Here is a 23667-nt window from a genome sequence, read left to right on the forward strand (position 1 = left end):
GCAAGGGAAAGAAGGCCAAACTAACGGTTTTGGGGAGGAATACTAAAGATCTGAAGTTGCCCAATGAAATGTCATACTTGGTTCCTTTCTGGGTAGCCTCCGTGGCGTTGTAACGTTCATTTGACAGAATGGTCTGGGACCATCCAGACACTGGATAGACATTGTTTCATACTGTGAAAATGTGAAAGAAGCTGATTTTATTTGGTGTCAATATCAACACATATCTTTTGAAGCTGTATGTATCAGAAGTTGTCCTAAGCACAAGTTTAAGAGTATAATGAAGAGAATGGTTTGATTTTATAAGGTATTTTAAACTTATGGTTTTAATTAATTGCCTAATATTAAAAAATTGAGCTGAAACCTGACTGTATAACTTTAATATTTGAAAAAATTTATCCATAAATGAACAACTTAATACAGATTTGTACAAAAAAGACAGACTGTTAAAAACTTTTGATGATACAGACAAAAATATGATTAAGCAAAGATTTAAAAAGGATAGGACATTTTGTAAATACTAATACTGCACAATGCTTTAATTTACTGTGGCAGATATAAAAATTAAGAATTCTCTAACAGATTATATTAGAAAAAGCAACTACATGAATTTTCTAGCTATTTAAATTTACGAAATAGAACAGTAGTGGGGTTTTTTTGTTTTTTTGTTTTTTTTTTAAGAAAATGAGGTATTAATACACTGTAAACCAAAAACAGAACATAAATAAATAAAGGCAATGTGTAATTAAGTGATAAATGGTTACAGATTTCAACTTAATAACAACAGACAACAATAATTTTCTAGTTACTTATGGACTTTGTCATTTAAAAATTTGGCTTGCTTGTGTACTTATCTAAAAGTGACAGAGCTATCGATATACAAGCACATCATTAAACACATGCAGACCAAGCCAACACAATTTTTCCATCTCTACCAAATAAAAACTGTTTACATTTTATTTAAAATACTTAAATCGGATTTCTGATACATGATTCTTTTGTGCTTATTAGTAAGTAGTAACCTACATTAAACATCTTACATTCTAATTCAAGCAGTGTAACAGAGAAGCAGTTTTATTTGCATATATGGATAAAAAACTGAGCAAACCAAACAAAACCAACATGCCTTTAACTCTCTTAGGCTTTTCCAAGATTTTTAAGAGAAAACTCCTTTACGTAGTATATAGTCAGTGGGAAAGCAGAGTCACTGCTGTCTCAAGGAGAACAAATGGTAATCTAACTCCTATTCCTCAAAGATTCTCGAATTGGCTTTAGCACTACAGGAGAACAAGCAGATTCATTCCCCCACCCTGAAAGAATTCTGCTGGTGGGGTTCAGGAAGCATAGCAATAAGAAAACAGTGTAACTAAGAAAAAATTGGGGGAGAGTATTATTTGCCTGTGAACCGTATGCTGGTACCAAATGCTGGCTTCATTATTATTGCAAATATATCTTCAGAGTTTTCTGAAGAAAAGCTATCAAAGTATAATAGAGAAGTCTCGATTCGGAAATATTTGTACCATGCCAATAAAACTGCTTCATTTGCTGTAAATAAAAAGAAAACCATTTACAGTCTGACTTAAAATGCAGTTTCTTTTTACATGCTACTTTTTAGAAACTCCAAGAAGGGTACTTTTGAATTTACTACATTCAGAATCCAGTGAAATACAAACATTTTGGCCAAAATGTTGAACTTTATTTTTACACCAAGCTACATCATTTTGACACATGTCATCATTATATTCACTTTTGTCAAATATCTTATCCTAGCCTTTCTCAAAAATTAGTGTTTCAGTGTAACTGGTGATCAAAAAGTATTAGAAATAAGCCTTGTACATCAAAGTATATATAAAAACAGTTCTTTTGTGCTTGTAATTGACTTAATTTATCAACAATTAGTTAGATCTGATTTCCCTTCTAATGTCCTGACCCTTAAGAAGAAATGATCATTATACAAATATTACAGAATACTCAAAGTAACTAGTTTACTGCCAATGTGCATGCAGACTAACATTACTTAAAAGAACAGAACCTCAAATCCAATTAGTCTGAAAATAGTTAACACTCTTGTACAATCATCTTTATTGATTTGTAAAAGCTGTATACACATCTAAAACCCTGAATTTACTTTGTAAAAATAAATCTTTTAGCAATAAATGGCACTATCAAAATCCCATTAATCTCAGGCTATTATGTAGTTATTTACATGCTTTTCAGCAAGTTGAAAAGAATCTTAAAGGACCAAAGCCAGTATATCAAAAAAACCCTGTAAACTGCATTTTATACTATTGTTGTTCACCTCTATATGAAAATATGGCTACATGCTTTACATTAATGAGAATGTAGCTATGTGTGTTGCTACCGTGTGCTAGCAGCACACAATCTGCCACTGGGCTCCACTGTGTGGTCAATGCATTCTTCACTGTGCTTTGCTTTCCCAGTGGAACACCTGTGAGAAACTACTTATGGAGAATCATAAAGTGCTATAAAAAAGAGGGGCTGGACCCACACCTGTCTCTGCCATCTGGTCTTTTCCTCACTCAAGTAATTTCTGTGTTTTCAGAAAATCATGCCTCCTCCAGTGAACATATTTCATATTTGATTTTTAAAAAATCAGTATTTTAAAGTTGGTGAGCTTTATCAAGGTACTGTGAGACAGAGACATGAAAAGGTTAAAGGCACAATAAGAGGGAAGTGAATGCTACATATAAAATATATTTCAAGTCTTCTAGGTTACTCAAGTCCAAAACCTTCTGAATTTGAAATTCCAATGATCAATTTCTGTTTTAGGTCCTTTTTGCTCTTGTAGGGGGGAAGGCAAAGTTGATTGAAGCAGGTGTGGGCCACAGGCAACCTAGGGAAAAAAAAATTTTGTTAAAGACACTAAGTCTCAAAATACATATAGGCTAAGAGCTAAGCTACTGTCAAATATGGCCAATTCAGATCTCTGCTGCTGTACCAAGAGGTGACTCATTAATTTCTTCATGGAACAGATACTTACAGGGTACCTCCTATGTATGCGCACTGTTGTTCTAGACACTAGGGCTGGGTTTATGGACCAGTCAATGTCCCTATGCTCTTGTGAAACTTGCATCCTGGCGGCATTATTGTTGGAGTCAGACCTGAATTTGAATGCTGTCTCCCCAACTTACTGGCTGTGGCTTCAGGTCTCCACATGTCAGTGTCTTTGTTACCATGACAGGGTAAACCTATCTAAGTAGGTTGTTTAAAAGATTTCAAGAGCTATGTGTATAAAACACCCAGCAGAATAGTAGATAATAGAGCTGTTACTATTATTTCAGTCTTGACTATACAAAAATAATTGAAAGAACATTTCTGGATATTTGATGCCCATACTTTCAATGCCGCTGCCCTCAGGGCACGTGCAGCATTCATCCTCTGAATCTTCTGGACCAGCCCCCAGTCCCTTTCCCTGATGATACTGTTCATCTTCACTTTAGATTGCTACTGATTTCTTATGCCCTTTCTTCAGACTTTATGGATTTCGCAGCATCAGAACAGCTGTCAGTCAGAGAAGGCAGTGAACAAAAATAGGGAAGGTACCAGAGAAAAGGAGAACATTTTTAAAGAAGTTTGTATGATTAGAAACTAAACTTCGATAGCCCTTGTTATTAAGAGACTTAAAATTGTTATAATCAGTTTGCATTTATTGAGTGGTTGGTCTACAACAAGTATTGTGCTACGTGCTTTTATATGCAGTGTTTAAGCCTCAAAGCAACCTAAAAAGTGGTTTTTGTTATCCTCCTTTTACTGATGAGAAAAAATAAACATGGGAACATACACGTTAAGCAATCTGTCTGACATTATAGAGCTGGTAAAGCTGTAGACCCAATAATCAAACCCTGATTTGTTTGACCTTACACCAGTACTGTTGCCATGTAAAAATTGAACACTCTTATTGAACAAAAATCTAATGGATCTACAATGGTGATGACCATCTTTGATAGTCAACTATATTTAATCTATGTGAATGTCCTACTGCAAATCCTAGAGTTGTGAAAGATTTATGCCTAAACCATGTGTGCCGACAAAATAATCCCTGAAATGATAACAGAAAAGTTTGGTTGTAATGTCACTTTTTGTTTTAAATTGCATTACTCACATTATCCTTTATTACTTATTCATTCATTCATTCATTCATTCATTCATTCATTCATTCATTCATTCATTCATTCACCTCCTTCCTTATTTTGAAAGTTGGCTCCACATTGGGCATGGAACCCAATGCGGGATTGAACTCACGACATGGAGATCAAGACCTAAGCCAAAATCAAGAGTTGGGCGTTTAACCAACTGAGCCACCCAGGAACCCCTCAGATTACTCTTTTTATTTATTTATTATTTTTTTTAGATTACTCTTTTTAAATTGACAATAGTTTTGTTAATATTCTAAAAAATTAATTTCTGTTAAGTAAAAAAGCCTATATAACCTTTAAAAAGCTTTTGAATTTTTTTCATTTTAGGTCTTTAGTTGTAAATCTTATTTGGACATTTTTTCATTATATATACATATGCATGAATATTTATCTTGTATTTTATTTTATTTTATTTTTTTTTTATTTTTTTTTTTTAAAAGACTTCTAATTTTTTTTATTTATTTATGATAGTCACAGAGAGAGAGAGAGAGGCAGAGACACAGGCAGAGGGAGAAGCAGGCTCCATGCACCGGGAGCCTGATGTGGGATTCGATCCCAGGTCTCCAGGATCACGCCCTGGGCCAAAGGCAGGCGCCAAACCGCTGCGCCACCCAGGGATCCCTATCTTGTATTTTAATATAATGATGTTGACTTAAATATTCTTTCAAGAAACACTTATCGGGCACTTAATATGTGTGTGGCTACTTGAAAATTACAAAGATGTATAAGACATGGCCTCTGTCTTGAGGGGCTAAATGACTAGGATAAAGGTGCAAAATGCTAAGTGACATTAAGACTTCTATAAAACAATTGATGTGCACATTAAAGGAATGATTTTTGGCTTTACAGAGGAAATTGATGTGAAACTGGATCTTTAAGGAGGGGTAGAACTTTCATGAGTAGAGAGATAGGAAGTGTTTTTTTTTTTTTTTTAGGAAGTGTTTTAAGAGAATTACTTAAACATATGAAAAAAGGAAAGGACAAAATGTGTCTTTGTATCTAAGGAATAGCAAAATAGCCTGCTGACTAAAGCAAGACAAGAAAGGAAAATTGATATGTAATCTTGGGGAGAAGACTGTAGAGCATAATTTATCTGACAGGCTCCAGAGTCTAGAACTTAAACTGAAGGAGAGCAGTAAAGCTATTATGGCCTAAGGAAATAACCATGAACAAAGCAGTGTTAAGGACAATGAATTTAGTAAGATAAAGTAACTAAGAAGGGAAGAATCTGAGCAACTAGACCAGGAAGAAGTCCATTTCAATAAGCTAGGAATGAGGCAAAAAGTAACTACACCAGGGTGGTGACAGTAGTGAAAGGAAAGAACAGAGTCTAGTTTTAAAATGAAAGGAAAAGCTGACAAAACTCAGGGAACATATTGAGTGGGAGAAAAAAAATGATTCTAATAAAAATAGTGACTACTCAAATCAGCTTTGGAAATTATAAGGTGTTTGAGAAAACAAGTAGATAAGCATTAAACCCATCAATACTATTAGAAAATAAAGCCATCATTGTTATTTTCATATGCAAAGCATACTAGATTAAAAAAAAAAAGAGAGAGAGAGAGAGGACTACTACTAGAGGACTTGTATTAACTGCAGTAGCCAAAAAAACTCACCTTAATATTTTTAATAAAAAACACCTTTAAATAAAAAAGAACATTATACAGTATACTACAAAAAGCCAGCTAGATTCTAAAAGAGACTACGAAGCAGTTGACTTAGCAAAGTAAAAAGCTGATAGAAAGGAATTAACAGTTGGCATTGATAAGTGTTCAAAATTAGTAGAGAATTTGAATGCATATTTTGTCTCATGTCAAGGCTTTATTTACTCCCAAGATTTCTCCTACAAAAATGACTCCTGATTGAAAGAATCCTCTAATTCCAAACACATTTTTTTTTTTTTTTTAAGGATTTTATTTATTCATGAGAGACACAGAGAGAGAGAGGAGGCAGAGAGACAGGCAGAGGGAGAAGCAGGCTCCCTGCAGGGAGCCCAACGTGGGACTCAATCCAGGGTCTCCAGGATCACACCCTGGGTTGAAGACAGGCGCTTAACTGCTGAGCCACCCAGGGATCCCCTCCAAACACATTATTATTAGCAAAATTTACAGATTAAAAATAAAATTACAATCTGGAAGTTTACCAGTTAGTAGAAGTTTCATTCTTTGAGATTTTAAAGTTCAAGTCAGCCATTCCTCCTACCGGTACTCTGTCACTTCCTGTAGTAAAATGTAGCAACTTCTTTTGAAGATCAAGAGGAAATCCAAGCACAACATCCCAAAAATATCTAAAGAACACCAAAGGAAATTTATATAAAAATGTCTTGTTAAAAATCCTACAGATCAGAATAAGGTAACATAAAGTAAACTCTTAAGGAAAAAAAATTCCCTTAAACATACACAATAGCCCTTAATGTGAAGTTAAGGAGCCATAAGATTCTACATATGAATTGGATTTTTGACTAATATTATTATAAAAGTAACTTTTTTTTTTTAAAGTAAACCCCATGCTTTGCATGGAGCCCAACATGGGACCTGAACTCAAGACCCTAAGATCAAGACCTGAGCTGAAATCAAGAGTCAGACACTTAGTGAACTGAGCCACCAAAGCATCTCGAAAGTAACATGTTACTTTATAGAATTACAAAAGTAATCCAACAGTGGATAGTACCAAAGTCACTTATCTCCTATATAATTCACAAGTCTTATTTTTTTTCAGCACAGTATTTTAAAAATGCTATTTATAAGTATAGCATCCCTGAAATTCTAGAACCAAAGCCATTTTTTTTTTCAAAGCCATTAAAAAAAAAAAAAATCTTGGAGTACGTGGGTGGCTCAGTAGGATAAGCATCTGACTCTTGATTTTGGCTCAGGTCATGATCTCAGGATCATGAGATTGAGTCCCGTGTTGGGCTCTGTGCTAGATGTGGAGTCTGCTTAAGATTCTCTCTCTCTCTCTCTCTCTCTCTCTCTGCCCTACCCACCCCACACTCTAATAAAAAACAAAAACTTTTTATACTTTCGTAGAAACTTATTTATATCACTTTCTCCCAAGGGGATTGCTAAATGATTTCATATTTAATATTCTCACATTACTTTCTAAAGATAAAGCAAGGTAGGACTCTACAATATTTCAGCTAACTTGATTTAAAGACTAAATTATACAAGTAAGTCACATTCTCTTTCATTCCCTCTCTGGCAATCTCACTTTCAGAAGTAGAATGAGCTAACCTTATAGTTAAGTCTGTTTTGGCATAGCCATCATACTGAGTACTTCTCTGTAGAGCATACATATCCAGTTCAGGGCTTCCACATACCAGAATTTCAACCTCTTCTGGACGAAGCAGCTGCCAATAATCATTTTCCAAAAATGATTTAAAAAAAAAAGATGATTAAAAAAAATGAAATTGGAACTATCTTCACTGAATCATATTATAAAACACATGACTTCTCTTATAGTAAATCAAGCCATTTTTACTGGGGAAAAAATCTCCATTTTTACTTTTCTACTGAGGCTAAGGTATTTTTGCTTCTAAAAATTTATAAATCTTGTCAAACTATTAGGCTCTCCCTTTTGCAAATAGTAATTAGCAGTTTGCCAGAGAAACAAGCAGATGACTAAGCATGAATCCAAATTACAACTCTTCCCACAAAGCCTGCTTGAAACTCTCCTAGCTATTTCAGCCTCCTTCCAATATCCCACACGTCTCCTAGGTGCACTGCAGAGTTTGGATACTTGGTTATACTCTGCCTCATGTCGTTCACTGGTTTTTCACCTACATAAGTTGTCTCTCACCTAAAGAGATTAAAACTTAAGAATAGAGACCATGCTATGCCATTTACTTATTTTCCCTTCCTCCACCCCCACAACTACCAGTGCTTCACAGACAAAAACCCAGTTAGAGCTCAATAAAGTGCTCCTTTTTCAAAGGTGCTTCTAATAACAAATACGTGACAAAAGTTACCTTAAAACAAGCTCTCTCCTATAATAGTAAATCAAAGGGAAGACCTTACTCCATACCCTCATAGTAAAACTGAGGGGAGATACAAGTGGCATGATGGAATGCCCCTTGTGTAGCTGGGCCGGAGAGCAGTACTTCTTTAGAAGAATTTTACCTTAGGGTAAGGGTAATTCTGACACGGTATTCACATGACTAAGGCAAGTCAAACCAAACAGAGTTTATCATGACTCTGAAGACATACTACTTCCGATGGGTAAAAAGTGACTCAGGAAGCAGTTATAAATATATTCCTTAATCAGAACTTATGGCTTCGGCCCTGGAGCTTACGTGTTAACTCTGTTTTCTGTGCTTTGTCCCTCAGGATTAAGACATTGAGCCTATGGGATCTCTTCATCTACTCTTAAGGAAAATTCGTAAGCCCCAAAAGATACAGAATAAGACACAGTCCAAGGAAAGAAAAATCGAGTTGACTGGTCTTTTTTTCCATTAGAGAATTAAGGCTAAAATGAGAAAACTATTTTTATTTCTAGCTCTACTTTTAAAAAGTAAAACGTATTTTCTGCTTTAGAAGCTTATCTATTTAAGGACTTGTCAATATTATAGTATTACAAAACCTAATTGAAAGCATAATTTAGTTTTAAACTCACCATCAGGGCATTTGAAGCACACACACTATGAAATCCATAATAAAATGCAGCAAACTGCTTATAGATGGATTTGTTGAGAAGAAAGTCAATATAAAGCTGTACATATTCTGGAAAGCAATTTTATATCCATTAAATAGTAAAAGTAAATGGTAAACATTAATGCATTTTAATTAAGAAATGGTGTTTACTTACCTTTCCTATTTTGATTGGTAACTGGAATTTTATCACCACCTGGCTTTAAATTGTAGGACTTAATTATTCCAAATTCTTCTTGAAAAACCTAATGGAAGATTCCAACACAAGATATTTACTGGTATGGTTAAAAATAATAGACTTCAATGAACAAGTTTGTAAAATTTAAGCATGGGTTTCCTCCCACTTGTCAACATACAAACTACAGGGACTGAGCCCGCTCTGTTGAATACAGTTAAATACCTTACTGCTGTTCATCAACTTGTGTAGCCATTGAGCTAATACTCAGGTCTTTGCAGCTATGTGGATTACTCTGACTTCCATTTCCCAATTACTGTTAAGGGAAAGGAAATGAGACTGTTTTGGTCTGATCCATTAGTTTCTGCTCCTAACTTCTTGTGTTTAAGCTATAGGAGAGGCTTATTTTTAGAAGCTGAAGAGCTCTGAGAAAGTAACTGAAGCAAGGGAATATGCTAGGTGCCTAGCAGGGTGCCTTCACCCTTGGGGAATTTCTTTAGGCACTTTCCTTGACTGTTCATCTCCAAGTATCTGCTGCACTGTCTCTACTTTATCAGGTTAAGACCCTTTATGATAAGGGATGGTATGGTGTGTGTTGATCAATTCTCGGTCATCTTTTCTAGTAATAGGTGTTGAATAACAAATGGCAATTTTCATATATGAAATACATGGTTAACAGAAAGCCATTTGCCCTTAACAGTACCTGGAATGTTGAATAGAAATCTTCTTCAACATTGCCTTCATACGACAAGAGTTCACTTAACCCATGGGCCAACTCCTGTAAAAAGAAATCTGTTACCTATGTTTTTAATCAAAAAATATTACCTAAAACTAGTTAAGCAGATCTTAGAGTGAACTCACATGTAAGATAGAGTAGATAGACTCTTTCAGATTTTGAACTAAAGATAGTATTTCAGATATATTTTTCCAGGGCACACAATGTTTGTTAATGATTTCTACCACATAAAAGGCTTGGAAAAACTCACTGGGAAAAGTCATGTAAGAGGAAAACATCCAGTTCAAATGATAGAGGCATAATTCTGGGACCTATTCTTATGCAGCAAGCTAAGAGCACAGCTTTCCACTATAATTTACTGCCATCTGCAACATTACTATTTATGAATTTGTAGTATTTCTCCATATATAATCTTTAAAAATCTTAGGATTAATCATTTAAGCATAAAAAAACAGTTCATACATGTTAAGTAGTTTCTACATTTCAGTTACAGTGCTCTTCTCTCCCCCCAAAAAGTTGGGAACAGTGGAAGAAATATATTCCTATAATTCATGTTATCCATGAACAAAGATTTACAAACAGAAAAACTGACCCAATATTTATTTATTTTTATTTTTTTTTAATTTTTATTTATTTATGATAGTCACACAGAGAGAGAGAGAGGCAGAGACTCAGGCAGAGGGAGAAGCAGGCTCCATGCACCGGGAGCCCGACGTGGGATTTGATCCCGGGTCTCCAGGATCGCGCCCTGGGCCAAAGGCAGGCGCCAAACCACTGCGCCAACCAGGGATCCCCTGGCCCAATATTTAAAGATACTTTTCAGGTTTTATGAAAAAAATTAAAGTTTTATTTTAAATTATTAGAGGAAAAAGGTAAGCAGCATAGTTAGAATGATCTTACATATTTATACACGTAATAAATTTTCCAATCTCTTAAAATCAGAAATTTTTATACAAATCTAGGCTGGCATAGATTTGGTATGACTGTCATCATTTGCTTCAATTATTAATAAAAATCATGAACACTGAAAATTGAGTTTCCATTTTTTTAAAAGATTTTATTAATTTATTTATTCATGAGACACACACACACACACACACACACACACACACACACACACACACAGAGGCAGAGATACAGGCAGAGGGAGAAGCAGAGGGAGCCCGACCTGGGACTCAATCCCAGGTCTCCAGGATCACGCCCAGGGTGAAGGCGGCGCTAAACCGCTGAGCCAGGGCAGCCCCGGTGGCGCAGCGGTTTGGCGCCGCCTGCAGCCTGGGGCGTGATCCTGGAGACCCCGGATTGAGTCCCACGTCACGCTCTCTGCATGGGGCCTGCTTCTCCCTCTGCCTGTGTCTCTGCCTCTCATTCCCTCTCCGTGTCTCTATAAAAAAATAAAATCTTAAAAAAAAAAACAAAAAACCGCTGAGCCATCTGGGCTGCCCTGAGTTTCCATTTTTTTAAGAACTCCACAGACTACCAGGTGAACCCATGGAAAAGGACTTACCGTCATAATCTTTTAGAGATGAAATTTTTAATGACAAAATACAAAGTCAATAGGTTATGAAGTTATGTATTCAAATCTGTTTTATTTAGGACTATTAGGCCCTTTATTTCCAGACTTTGTATTTTCAAACCCCTATTTTTGTTGAGATTTTTTTTTTTTTGTTTACCTACACTGTCAATCTTAGTCTTATAGACTCTTAACTATAATATGCTATTTCTGAAATATGATTAATTAACCACTGGGCAGTATTCAGTGTCACACTGAAGACACTGAATACTGCTTTTACACACCATTTGAATACCCTGCTTAATCTTATTTTATTTTTTTGCTTAATCTTATTTAATACAACATATTTGGGAGTGATTTAAGCAGAAGAAATATTATAAGTTGCTGATTTCAGGATATGCTTGAGTCTCTATTCTCATCTAAAACCCTCGAGTATGATCTTACAAGGCTGTGGTTGGGAAGGTTTCTTATTGTTCCCGCTGGACAATCCCAGTGCTCTAAGGAAACAGTGGAATATTACTGCATTTATTGGCACCACACTGCAGGAATCTTGATTCATTATTAAAGGGCCAACATAAGAATATGAAATTAGCACAGTGAAATCTTCAGCTCCATAATATAAAACATTTCAGTGTAGTCATTCATAAAATATCCATTAACTTAAAAAAAGCTAGCTCTAAATAAGCCAATATTGAATAGCTTTACTCATAAAATTACGCAATTTATTGGCAAAAACTAATAATAAAATTATAAAGTTGGTAAAAAATTTGACAGAAATGGAATATGTGTAATTTTTAAAAATCACAAAAATCTAAAATGAGATGGTTAACTCAGAGATTAGTTTATTTCCTACATTTTACAGTAAGGAAATTAAGTGAATAATCGAGAGTCAAAGCTAATATGTTTCAGAGAGAAGATTACAGAAAGGAGACCTTTCAGTTTCTTAATCAGGACCTGCTCTATTAACTTGTGCACTCTCATGTCACACTATTTTTCTATTAAGTCTTTTTTTTTTTTTGAGAGAGAGAGAGAATGCACATGTTGCGGGGGGGAGTTGGGGGATGGAGGCAGAGGGAGAGAATATTAAGATGGTTTCACACCCAGCACAGAGCCCCATGACCGGAGCCAAACTCAAGGGTCTGATGCCCAACCAATTGAGCCACCCAGGCACCCCACTATTAAGTCTTCTAAAAATGTGGCTTTATGCCCTTAATTGAAAATATCCTAAACCAACTTCCAAAAAATGTGCCTGATATCAAACCCCGCAGAGTATGAAGATTAGTTTTCTAACCAAACACATGTTCTTTTTTTTTTTTTTCCAAACACATGTTCTAAAGAGATTTCTCAACTTTCACAGGAAAGCACCAAACTTATATCAAACTCATTAGATTATTAAAACACAGGGCTATTTAGATAGGAATATTTAGTAAAAGAGATTCTTCACATCTAGGCTATTTGCTAAAGATATTACCAAGAATTTTCTGCTAACCAACAGTTATCAAAACTCAGCTGTAAAAAATACTATAGAGGATAGTCAGAAGTATATGTATAGTATCCACTCTTCTGCTAAATTTTAATCTTTGATTACATTTGATGATGAGAAATCTAATTTCTGAATGGAGGAATGTTATGAAAGACAGTACCATTAAATTCATTTGTTGTATTTATTTTAGAGATGTTTTTGCAGACACTATTAACCAATATGCCACAGTATCATCTTAATTAGAATCCACAGGAGAGCTTTATTATCTCATCTAACCCCCCAGTATATAAGTTTTGCTGTCCCACTGATCACATAAGGAAACTAGAGGTCAGAAAGGTTAAAAAAACTTATCCAAGTTTATAGAACCAGTAAGTGGCAGAGCCTGAATTCTAATCTCTGTCTCTCTCACTTCAAAGCCTGTTCTGCTATGCTGTAAAGGCCCAAGAGTGCAGCAAAGTGGGTGCTAAGTCTCTATGAGGAAGGAGAAAGCTAGACAAAAAAGGAGATGGGTTACATAGGTAGACAGAAATTATATTTAAAAATAAGAAGAGCATTAGGAGGAGAAATATTTCAGGTAGAAGACAGATGATTCAGCATTAAGGAATAAGATGCTAATAACTTTATACTTACAGGCATAATTTGACATAAGTCGTCAGTGGTCACACTGCAGATGCCTACTGGTATATTTTGATCACTAGGAATGATGGGAGGGCTCAATAATTTCTTGTAACAGCAGGGAGGGAAACGAATATCCAAGGTGATGCTGTTATACACAGCTAGTCCCATAAGCTATGCATACTGAATGTTAAGCATTAACATAAAATCCATGACAAAAAATGAGTTTTGAATTATGCATCAGTCTACTTCTTGCATACTGTCAGATCTAACACTGACTTTAATTAATCCCACATACTTCCTTTTCTTTATTTTCCCTTTATTTTACATAATGTAATTCCTTGATTACCAAAAGTTATGTGAAAGGGAGGGGTCGGTTGATAGTATTTGATGATTTCCCTAGAAAATTTTATCTAAGATCATAACAGATAGCAATTTCAGACATTTCATAAATTATTTGACACAAAAGAAAAACATTTTCTAAATTTAAATGGTGTTGGTGACTTTATAGGTAGCAGCAGCAATTTATTCAGAACTCCACACAGAACACACTACTAATTTTGGTGATCATTTTAACTATTTTAAAACTAAATACAGACTATGTAAAGAGAGCTGAACTGAATAAACATATGGACACGGGAACACACACAGATGTACACACTTACTACTGATAGGCTAACAAGACAATCTCCTACAGAAATACCTGAAAGGCCTTTATTACTTGAAGTGTACACAAAGTGTTGAAGTTAAAAGCTACAGATATTATACATATAAACCTTGCCCAATTATATTTTATTTATTACTTATACGGCAATATGTAACTTATCCATTTGCTGTGAGGGGTTTTAAATGTCATATTTCAGCTGTCAAAGTTATTAAAGAAGTCATCAATTTTATTGGCTCAAAGGAAATCTAAATATATGGGCTGGATAAATTACTGAAAATAATTTTTAAAAATTAGAAGACAACCAATATTTCAATTTGTCAAGGCAGAATGAGAGTTAATAGTAATTTAAGGAATAGATATATTACTTTATAGGTAACCATATCAACAGGGACTGAGCAGTATATTCAAGGGACAGATATTGAAAATAAGGTCTAATATACTTCTATACTGTGATGATAGCAACAATGATAGTGGCCATAATACTAAGATGGTTACCATTTATAATCATCCACCACAGTGCCAAGTTCTAAGTATTTTTTTATTAAAAAAAATTATAATCCTAAAGGCAGGTTTTGAGCAGTTGAGTAGGCCCATAAGATTTGCCTCAGGGCATTTTCATATGCAGACTACAGTGTTTCATGTCATACTAAGTCAATCCATGCTGGCTGAAGCAGGGACGAGAAGAGGACGGGGGAATTCCGCTGGGCCACTGAAGCATCACGTGGTGCAACCAGAGTTTGAAAATCCTGTTTCAAATGCCCCATTTGGTAAAAGTGATTATAGTTTTATTATTTTTTTTGTGATTATAGTTTTAAAAAACTGTTATATTTATAGCTCTTCATGCAATCTTCAAAACATTCTATAATTATTATTACAGGTTTTACTATAACATTTCTTGTAAACTCCAAAGCCTTATTCTATTTAAAATTGAGGTATTAGGAATGCAATGCTGTCAGAACTACTAGCACGAGAAATCTTTGGTCCTAAAATTTAGAAAGTGAAAATATGTACAGAACCAATGATATTTTCTCAATATCGAATGTGTGTTCTCAATTTTTACTTCTCCTCACCGGTGACAGATCTATCACCTACTTACATGATCATAATCCATTATCATCTCATATTTTTCCTATATATTAATCGTGCTTTTTGGGCACCTATTTCATGTCCTACAGTTTCTTTGTGAGTCTGCATGTGAGATAAATACACATAATAATGAGATAGCAGTGGCCTTAATAATTTAATTTTAGCTTTAATTAACTAACTTGAAATATGCAGCATATGTAAGTATGCTTAATGACCTTGCTCTTTTGGGTAATGATTGGAATAGAAACTAATGCCCACTGCAAAAGCAGCTGATTAGTAAACTTATGATTTTACGTATAACACCATTCTAAAAATGAGATAGCTAAAGTAAAATCTAATACTGCATTATAAGTATCTGAAAGTCAAAATATCACACAAATCTAAACTGTGCTAAGAATGTAAAGTATGACAAACATATATGTCAGGGAATTCAAATAGCTCATAATGTAGTGAAAGTACTGGTGACTCAGGCCTTCAATGAAACGGAAACATTCAACAAATGATCACTGTAGAGAACACAATAAAACCAGACATCTAAGAACTGACAGGACTCCATATTGTGGAACTTGGTGTTTAGATCTTTGGACATGATATATAACATTTCAAATAAGGTTTACCATCTTAACATGCAGTTTTCTCCCTGCTAACTTTTTTCCCATCAAGTTTAATATACATTCCTCAGGATTTATTCCATCAAATGCAACTGAGCATTCCAAGCCCTCTCCAGCATCACTCCTGATCCCTTTGTTGAAGGTATCCTCCGTGACTCCCGGGGGGGCCCTCTGCTTCACCCAAGGGGCCTAGGACAATGTAGCCTGCTTTCCAGCCATTCTCCCAGACTGTTTCCTACTACCTCCAACGCTGTGCTAATCAGATAGAATGGTTCCATTTATAAGCCTCTCCCTTCTCTGGGAGGAATACACCTATCCTCTTCCATCTCAGAACTCCTTAGTACTTAATGTCACAAAATCATGAGTCTGAGAACTGATGACCTTGAACTGGTAGTCCTCTGCCTATCTAGACCATAACCTTCATAAGGCTATTCATTAACCTTCATAAGAGGATATTTCCCCCTCTTTTACTCTACGGATCTCCAGTGTGTGCTCATTTATTTACTCTTCCCTTCTTTCTTCCATAGTCAATTATATCTCTTAGAATTAAAAAAATACTGTGGAAGTTATCTTTTCCAATCTCCTACCCAGTGCAGGAATGTCCTCTCCACTACACCTGATAGGGATCAGAGGATAGCACAAGGATTTATATAATTTAAAATATACTATAAAATAATATATACTTTAAATATTCCCATTCCATTCAATTTTTAATTTTTATGGATATCTCCAGATTTAGGGACATATTAACGACCTAGATTTAATTTCCACAATCTCAATTTATTAAATTAAGCAAAATAAGCACAAAGTAAAAGAACAGAAAAGTAGTTCCTTATGAAGGGAAAAGATACTTTAATTTTAAAAATGTCTTAATTTTCTGACAATTCAGATAATATATGAAATAGGCAATAGTTATTTTTATTTTGAGATCACATTTTCAGAGAAAAATAGAGAAAACTCACAATTCCTTTTAATTAATTAACTCTGGTGACATTATATAGCTGTGATATTGCAAATAATTGAAAATCTATTAGTAAATTTGACAAGAATGTTATATCTGAATAAAAGGCTTAATGAGAACAGTTTTCCAAAATTCAGATAAAATTTAAAATCTCTAATGTACTAGCACCTCCTAGTGGAAAGTTTAAAGGATACAATTCCAACCAATCGGAATTCAGAATAGTTATCACATTTAAAACTGCTAAACCAATGGCAGTGTGAATCCTTGTGATATGTAAACATGCCTGAAAAAAAGAAATATTAACATGACTGATTAAAAAAAAATTAAAGTATTAAAAATATACATAGTATCTCATCTGTTAGAAGCAAAACATTTCAGCAGTAGTTGTTATAAACCATTTTTCATGTTAAAATATATAAAATATAAGCACACTGATGTCTAAGAGCATTTTACTCTTTACTGGTATCCTGAACCAATGGTATAAATGGGCTAAAAAGATAGAAAACTCAATAAGTTGATTTTCTTTTATAAAAATGATAGTTTTATAACATGATTAAAATTAAGTTTGAGAATTATCTAAAGATTTTAATTTATCTATGTCATCGCTATTCTCCATTCCCAGAAAGCGGTCATACATACAGGTATACAAAACAAAGAGTAAGAAAAACACTTAAAACTCTCTTTGAAGAAAGATCTTTTACAGATACTAAGGATTATATAAGTTTTCTCTAAATAAGGTAAAACAAAATTCAAAAGTTTACTCATGTCTTAAAAATTAACGAATTCTTATTTATCAAAATGGCTCAAAATCTAATGAAAGAGGCTTCAAATATTAGTACGGAGGAAGCTACAGTCTTGTTTTTAAATTCTGAATGTTCTTTATTTCAATGACAAATTTTCTTGCATTTGGTTTGTTCAGGAAAGATGGGGATGCTACCTTGCAAATATATACTTTCAGTCTTTATAGTGTAGGATTTACAGTAAGATAATGAACATTTTGATCATCAATTTGGGCACTTTTAAAGAGGTAAATAACAATCCTTAAATTATTCAACATTTATGGTGGACAAAAATATCCATAAAGTCATATGGTAGGTTGCAAATGAGAGTGCCTACTTAATATAATAATTATGAAGATACACTGTTCATAAAAATTGAATACTCACCATAATCTGGATGAAAAATTTGGCGAATTAGAAGAAGGAACCATTCTTTAGTCAAGCCACCCATGTCCAAACCAGCTTCCCCTACAAATGTAACTTTCAACTTCTTTTTTAAGTCTGCTCTTTTCCGGGTTAACTATTTAAAGAAATTATATCGAAGAGAAGAACAAAGGGCAGTAAAAAGGGAAATTAACTTTTTCAATTCTGGGAGATGTATTAGGCAATCTTTATCTTTATTTACAATGTCACAAAATTCACTCCATCCATTCATTCAATAATTTGTCAGTTACTGTATCAATTAAGCATTATTATGTTTGCTGTAGAGATCAAGAGAATTAGGTCAAATATCAAGTATCTTGCTCAAAGTTACTGTATCCTGGTATCATATTGCCTCCAAGATTTCAATTTAGCAGATTATATCATAAAATATTTAATTTCCTTCTTGATTTTAAAAATCACATAATGACATTAGCCATTATCTTGTAATGAAGATCTGGCTGAAGCACCGTGCAATACATGTAGGTTAGTAATATACACACAATCAAAGTACATTGGGGCCTGAGTACACTCTACACTCAGTCTACCCTGGAGTACAGAACTCTAATTTTGTAGATGAATAATCTCAGGCCCAGAGAATTTAAAATGGCTTGTTACATACCCAACAAGTAAAAAAGATGGGTCCAGTATCTAAGTTACATATTCAGAAACATGAATCGCTCACTTAAGTGTTCTACATAAAATCCTTTTCTGAGGAGTTAACAACAAATTATTAATAAACATATAAATAATGAACATATGGCTTAATTGTGAATACACAACTGATTTTAACAATGGTACCAAAATATAAGGAAGTACACTTATTAGCATACAAAAATAAAAAACAGATTTTCATAATACACTATATTGTAGAATTTATTTAAAGTTTTAATCAGTGAGTGCCATTTTGGAATAAATGATCTATATACCTCATCAAGCGAGTCACTAACCAAATGTGTCCGTCTTACTTTCATATTTAGAAATAACATGTTCATATCAGGTCTCTGTCTTCGAGATACTTTATCCACCAGACTTTGCTAATTAAAAAAGAAAGCAAGCATTTTTACTTTTACTTAAACTGTAATTTCATTTAAAACATTTAAGCACTATAGTAAAAATTACTTAAATCCTTCACTATGCTATCTCTCCTGTATTTTCATAAACTCAATTATGCAAATTTTTGTTATTTATTATATAGATCTTTTCATTTTGAAACAATGGTAGCCAAAGGCAGTCCAAAATGGAGGACCAAAAAAATTCACCTTCTATAGTAAAGAATGTTGCATTACAGTTTCCATGTCTCATCTCTTAAATAGCAAGGCTTTTTGTTCAATAAATACAAAGTGGGAACATCTGAAACGAGGTATATACTACTGATGATAAACTTGGTTTAAGCTTTTTAGATACTGAATTTACCATAAAAGCACAATTAGTCTACTTTTAGAAAGTTATTTGTTAACATTTATCAGAAACATTAGCAATGTTCATACCCTTTGCCCCAATAATTTCGTTTCTGGGAATTCTAAACAATGTTTTATACAGTGAGATGTTCATCACAGCATTACCTATAAGAGTGAAACTTTAGAAATATATATGTATCCATCTAATAGAATATAATACAACTATTAAAATGGATGGTATAATTATATAAATAACATGGAAGATATTTAAGAAAGGTACAGATGAAAAAACAGGGAACAAAAGTATATATACAAAATTGTTTCAACCCTATTGCCTTTTAAAGATAATATAGAGAAGAAATATCAAAAGAAAGTTTACTAAAATATTAACAGTTGTTATGTCTGGGTAATGGAAATGTGGGTAATTTAAAAAATCTATTTTTCATGGTTTTTCAAAGTATAAGTAATGAGTATGTAAAAAACACATTAAAATATGTTAGAAATATACAGGATCATAAGAAATCTACATGCTTGTATAATTCATTTAAGTTTATATAATCTAATTAAATTATTTTATCAGACTACATCTTCTTTGCTAACAAAGAAAAATTATTGTACATACTAGAGATGAACATTTCAGACATTTTAAATAGTGCAGAGAAGTGCTTTAGTAGGTAAAATTTTAATTTAATAAAATCTGTAGAAGGCCATGTTCTTGATTTTGTAGACTGCTATAATAAAACACTCTAATTCAGAGCACTTCATTTCTCCAATTTCCAATTCTAAAGGCTTTTAATATTGTGGGGTTTTTTTTTCTTTTCTTTTTAGGGCTCCCCCTTTGATGCTCAAATGGATCTGTATTCCTGGGATAGTATCTTATGTCATGGACCTATTGTCCCTACCCTTTCCTATGTTGTGTTCATAGTCTACTCGTGGAAAGCCACTACACCGGAAATATCCAGCAAACAAATTCATACTAAGATGCTAATGGTAGACAAGGCTTAGAAGCCACTCCTCTCATCTGGAATATTTAATAGAATATGCCTCAAATGAAAGAAATAATCTCCAAAAGTAGAATTTAGACCCAATCTGATGAGGAAGTTATTTTTAGGTTGGGGAATTTCTGTTGCAATTTCAGATACCATATAAGTTCTTGTTTATATTAACTACCTGTAAGGCTGTCTGTCCTCATGTCAAAATAATCATCGGTCATTAATTCCAAGTGGTGTGGCAGTTTACAAGTTAAAATGTTGGGAGATCTCTGTAAGAACAGATGATGACACCTAACTCTTCAATCTCTACTCATCTGTGTCCATCCTCTGTGCAAGACAGCCTGTGACAGAGTCCACAGCTGCCACTCTCCTTTTATTAGAAGAAAACTTCCATAAGAGAAGATATTTGACGTTTTAAGTGTGAGTGACATGGCAAAAAACTGCTCAGAGAAACTGAGGTAAACTTCTAGCTCTTTGAGTTTTGTTTTGTTTTGTTTTACAAATATAAAAAAGTCATAGCCCAAGGTAAAAACGTACTAAAAAGGCATGTGAAATTGCATAAATGCAGCTAACAGAAACTGCCAAAATGACTAGTTGTATAGACTAATCTTTGTGCTAGTATCTACCCAAGATTAAATAATAATTCTGATGCCAAATATACCTGTTTAAATTTACTTTTCAGGGGGGTAGAGTGGCTTTGGAACTCTCTTGGTACACACAGGCAATAACGTTTCTTCTAATATTCTCATAGTCAGTGTAAGCTGACTCTGGGATGTCACCAGTCACTTAAATCTTTTGTCCTGCTCTGTGATAGAAAAAAATACTCACCTTCTGGGAACTGAATTACTGAAGAATAAACATTTCTTATTTTTAAAAGCATTTTAAAGCATTATAATTTACACTTTAGGGTTGTTTTTATATTCTTGGACAAGACATGGAAATCATTTTTTTTTAAATTTGAGAATCTCTTTTTATCTTAAGAAGACTACAGCCAGCCTTCCCTCTAATTTTTAAAGTAGTTTAGTGTCATGAAAGCAGATACTCAAAATACATGAGCATTTAAATGTATAGTCTAGTGCTCCAATAAAAGAAAAACTGCTCACTCAGTCTGTATCTCTTAGTAACATACGCAACTTTACTCTGCTGTGCCGAAAAACAAGTGGTAGGGGGTGGTAAGGCTAGGCCCAGAGAGAAATTTCATCCTGCTACATGGTCTGCCTACAGCCAGTCTTGACTGCTAGCCTAGTCTCTATGGTCTCAATGCATTTTAGTTTCCTAAGACTCCATAAAACATCTTTCACCTCTTTTGGATATATTTCTCAGTTTCCCAAGGTTGTACATCTTCTAATTTTTTTGTTGTTTCTATTTGATTTCAGTGGTTTCAGTGGTTTGCTCTTAGGGACACTCCTTGCCTTTACGGTAGTCTTCACCAGTGCTCTGTTGGCTACCGTGGAGCTGGAATATGGTGTTCACATGATGCCCAACAAGTTCCCAGTACTTTGATGGTCTGTGAGAGGCATTTAATCTTCCTGCGCTATTTATAATATAATGAGAATTTGATGAGGGGTATGTATGTCTTTCCTGTATCGTGCACAGGTTTAAGCACTTTTGGAGGGAGTTATGAAATGAATTTTACTTTTAACATTTCCTGATTATGCTAGAACAATTCACAAGACATTTGATTTATTTATTAAATTATTTACTATATTGATTATAGTCAGCATAAATATGTTTTTGTAGCTGGCTTACCCTTGCGATGCTTATCATCTGTTGTTCTGAGTCTCTTTGAATAATGATTTTTTTTGCAGCTATAGAAATAACGAATGGGTACTGACAGAAGGAAAACCTGCTCAACAAGTGAAAACAGAAAAAGCAAAATGGTGTATTTTTAGCAAAATTATACTAAGGGAATATCTAAGGTACCCCTCCTAACAATATAAAACATTACTTTTGTATTGTGTTTTACCATCTACAAAATGATTTTATGTGCATCATTTCTTTTAATCCCCACAGCCTTGTGAAGTTCGTATCATTACTAGATGCACTGTGCACTCATTCTCTAGAGAAAGCTACATCTAACATTCTGAAATGTACTAACCATTTAGATGGTTTATACAAATAGTTTCAGTTTATGTAGTCACCTGTAGATCATTACCTGTGAAAATATGGCCAACACCAGAACCTGGAGACAGAAGTACTAACAAAGGAGGATTAGGAGAGAAAGTTCATGTGCAGAAATTATTATAAAGATCCATGATTACATGGATATTTCTGATGTGCAAGCTTCAGAAATGAAGAAATCTAGCAATAAGTACAGTAGTAAAAAGAAAAGTAATAAATTTAAGATCAATAAAATAAAAGGATGAAAAGTATGTTGTTGCTGGTATTGTGTTTAATGGTGTAGTAGTATGAAATGGTATGTATCTGTAAAGTATAACATTATGATCGAAGGCCAAGAAAGTAACTTCCTTTCTGGGTCAGAGCTGATCCTATGTTATGTAAAAAAGCCACCAACTACCCAGAGAGAAATACTTTTCGAGAGCTAGTAGGTGACAGTGACACTACAGAAGCCAAACTTCCGTCAGAAGTGGCTTCAATGAATTCATCAGTTACAGCTAGAATCCATCCAAGTTAGTCAACTTCACTGGATGTGAAGAAGGCATGATGAGGGAAAAAAAGGAGCCCTTGTGTGAATCGCAAATAAAATGGCTTTCCCCGAAATGCAATTGTTACTTAATGAGTTGTTCAGCACTAATATGTAATAGTATTAAATCAATAAGGGCTAACTAAAAATCTGGAAATGAAAGAAGTACAACGAACTCAGTAGGATATATATTGGTCTTATCATGTATCTTAAAATGGTGTGACTCAGCCTTTCTCTAGTTATGCACACAGAAAAAGTGATACTCTGTGTGACACACTGAAATAAACAGATGTGGCTGCTCATCACCAGAGGTGACTTGCCCTCAGGCCCCAGGTACCCCTCTAAGTCCAGGCTGGTTTTCCCCACACTGAAAGGATCATAGCATCAAAACTCCTTTGTAACTTGTTCTCAGTACACCAGTGCTGTGACACAGTGGTTAGAAGAGCTCTGTATTTATTAAAAGATGGCATTGAAATATGCACAGTAGCTCTTGGAGTTGTTTTGTCTACAACAATACAATTATATTAAAGTTGGAGAAAAAAGCGTCTTTGTAAAATAAATATACTTTGTCAAGAAAATATCCATTTGACAGAACAAGGTCCTTAGAAACAATTCCTATTTAGTTGAGTGTTCAGATGTGGACTGAGATATGTCTAGAAGGCCAGTCTATGGCTATGGCTGATTCTGATAGAAAGGGTCCCTGGCAGACTGAACCAATTTATAAACTAATTTAGGGTTTTGAGGTTTCTTATATCCCTATTATATCTCTTAAGACTTCTTTAGAATAG

The 23667-nt window shown here is 34.2% G+C and overlaps 1 protein-coding gene across 6 annotated transcripts in view; it reads right to left on the bottom strand.

Annotated features, from left to right (window-relative positions):
• Window positions 1–355: 355 nt before the first annotated feature.
• The window catches only part of HECTD2 (HECT domain E3 ubiquitin protein ligase 2), a 70202-nt gene continuing 46890 nt past the window's right edge, over window positions 356–23667 (bottom strand). For 2 of the 6 annotated variants that reach the window (XM_077878419.1, XM_077878421.1), the window contains exons 11-21: window positions 21985–22081; window positions 18773–18880; window positions 17811–17943; window positions 16839–16927; window positions 13335–13493; window positions 9676–9750; window positions 8955–9042; window positions 8763–8869; window positions 7385–7500; window positions 6298–6441; window positions 356–2851 (exon numbers count right to left, since the gene is read on the bottom strand). In XM_077878419.1, coding sequence (XP_077734545.1) covers window positions 2731–2851; window positions 6298–6441; window positions 7385–7500; window positions 8763–8869; window positions 8955–9042; window positions 9676–9750; window positions 13335–13493; window positions 16839–16927; window positions 17811–17943; window positions 18773–18880; window positions 21985–22081 — 1237 coding nt within the window. In that variant the 3' untranslated portion in view covers window positions 356–2730. Of the gene's footprint in view, window positions 2852–6297; window positions 6442–7384; window positions 7501–8762; window positions 8870–8954; window positions 9043–9197; window positions 9289–9675; window positions 9751–13334; window positions 13503–16838; window positions 16928–17810; window positions 17944–18772; window positions 18881–20896; window positions 21041–21984; window positions 22082–23667 lie in introns of those variants that run through there. The other 4 variants (XR_013368231.1, XM_077878422.1, XR_013368232.1 and 1 more) reach the window with 4 other exon arrangements.

This window comes from Canis aureus, chromosome 29 (assembly GCF_053574225.1).
Source record: "Canis aureus isolate CA01 chromosome 29, VMU_Caureus_v.1.0, whole genome shotgun sequence".
NCBI classification, from domain to species: domain Eukaryota; kingdom Metazoa; phylum Chordata; class Mammalia; order Carnivora; family Canidae; genus Canis; species Canis aureus.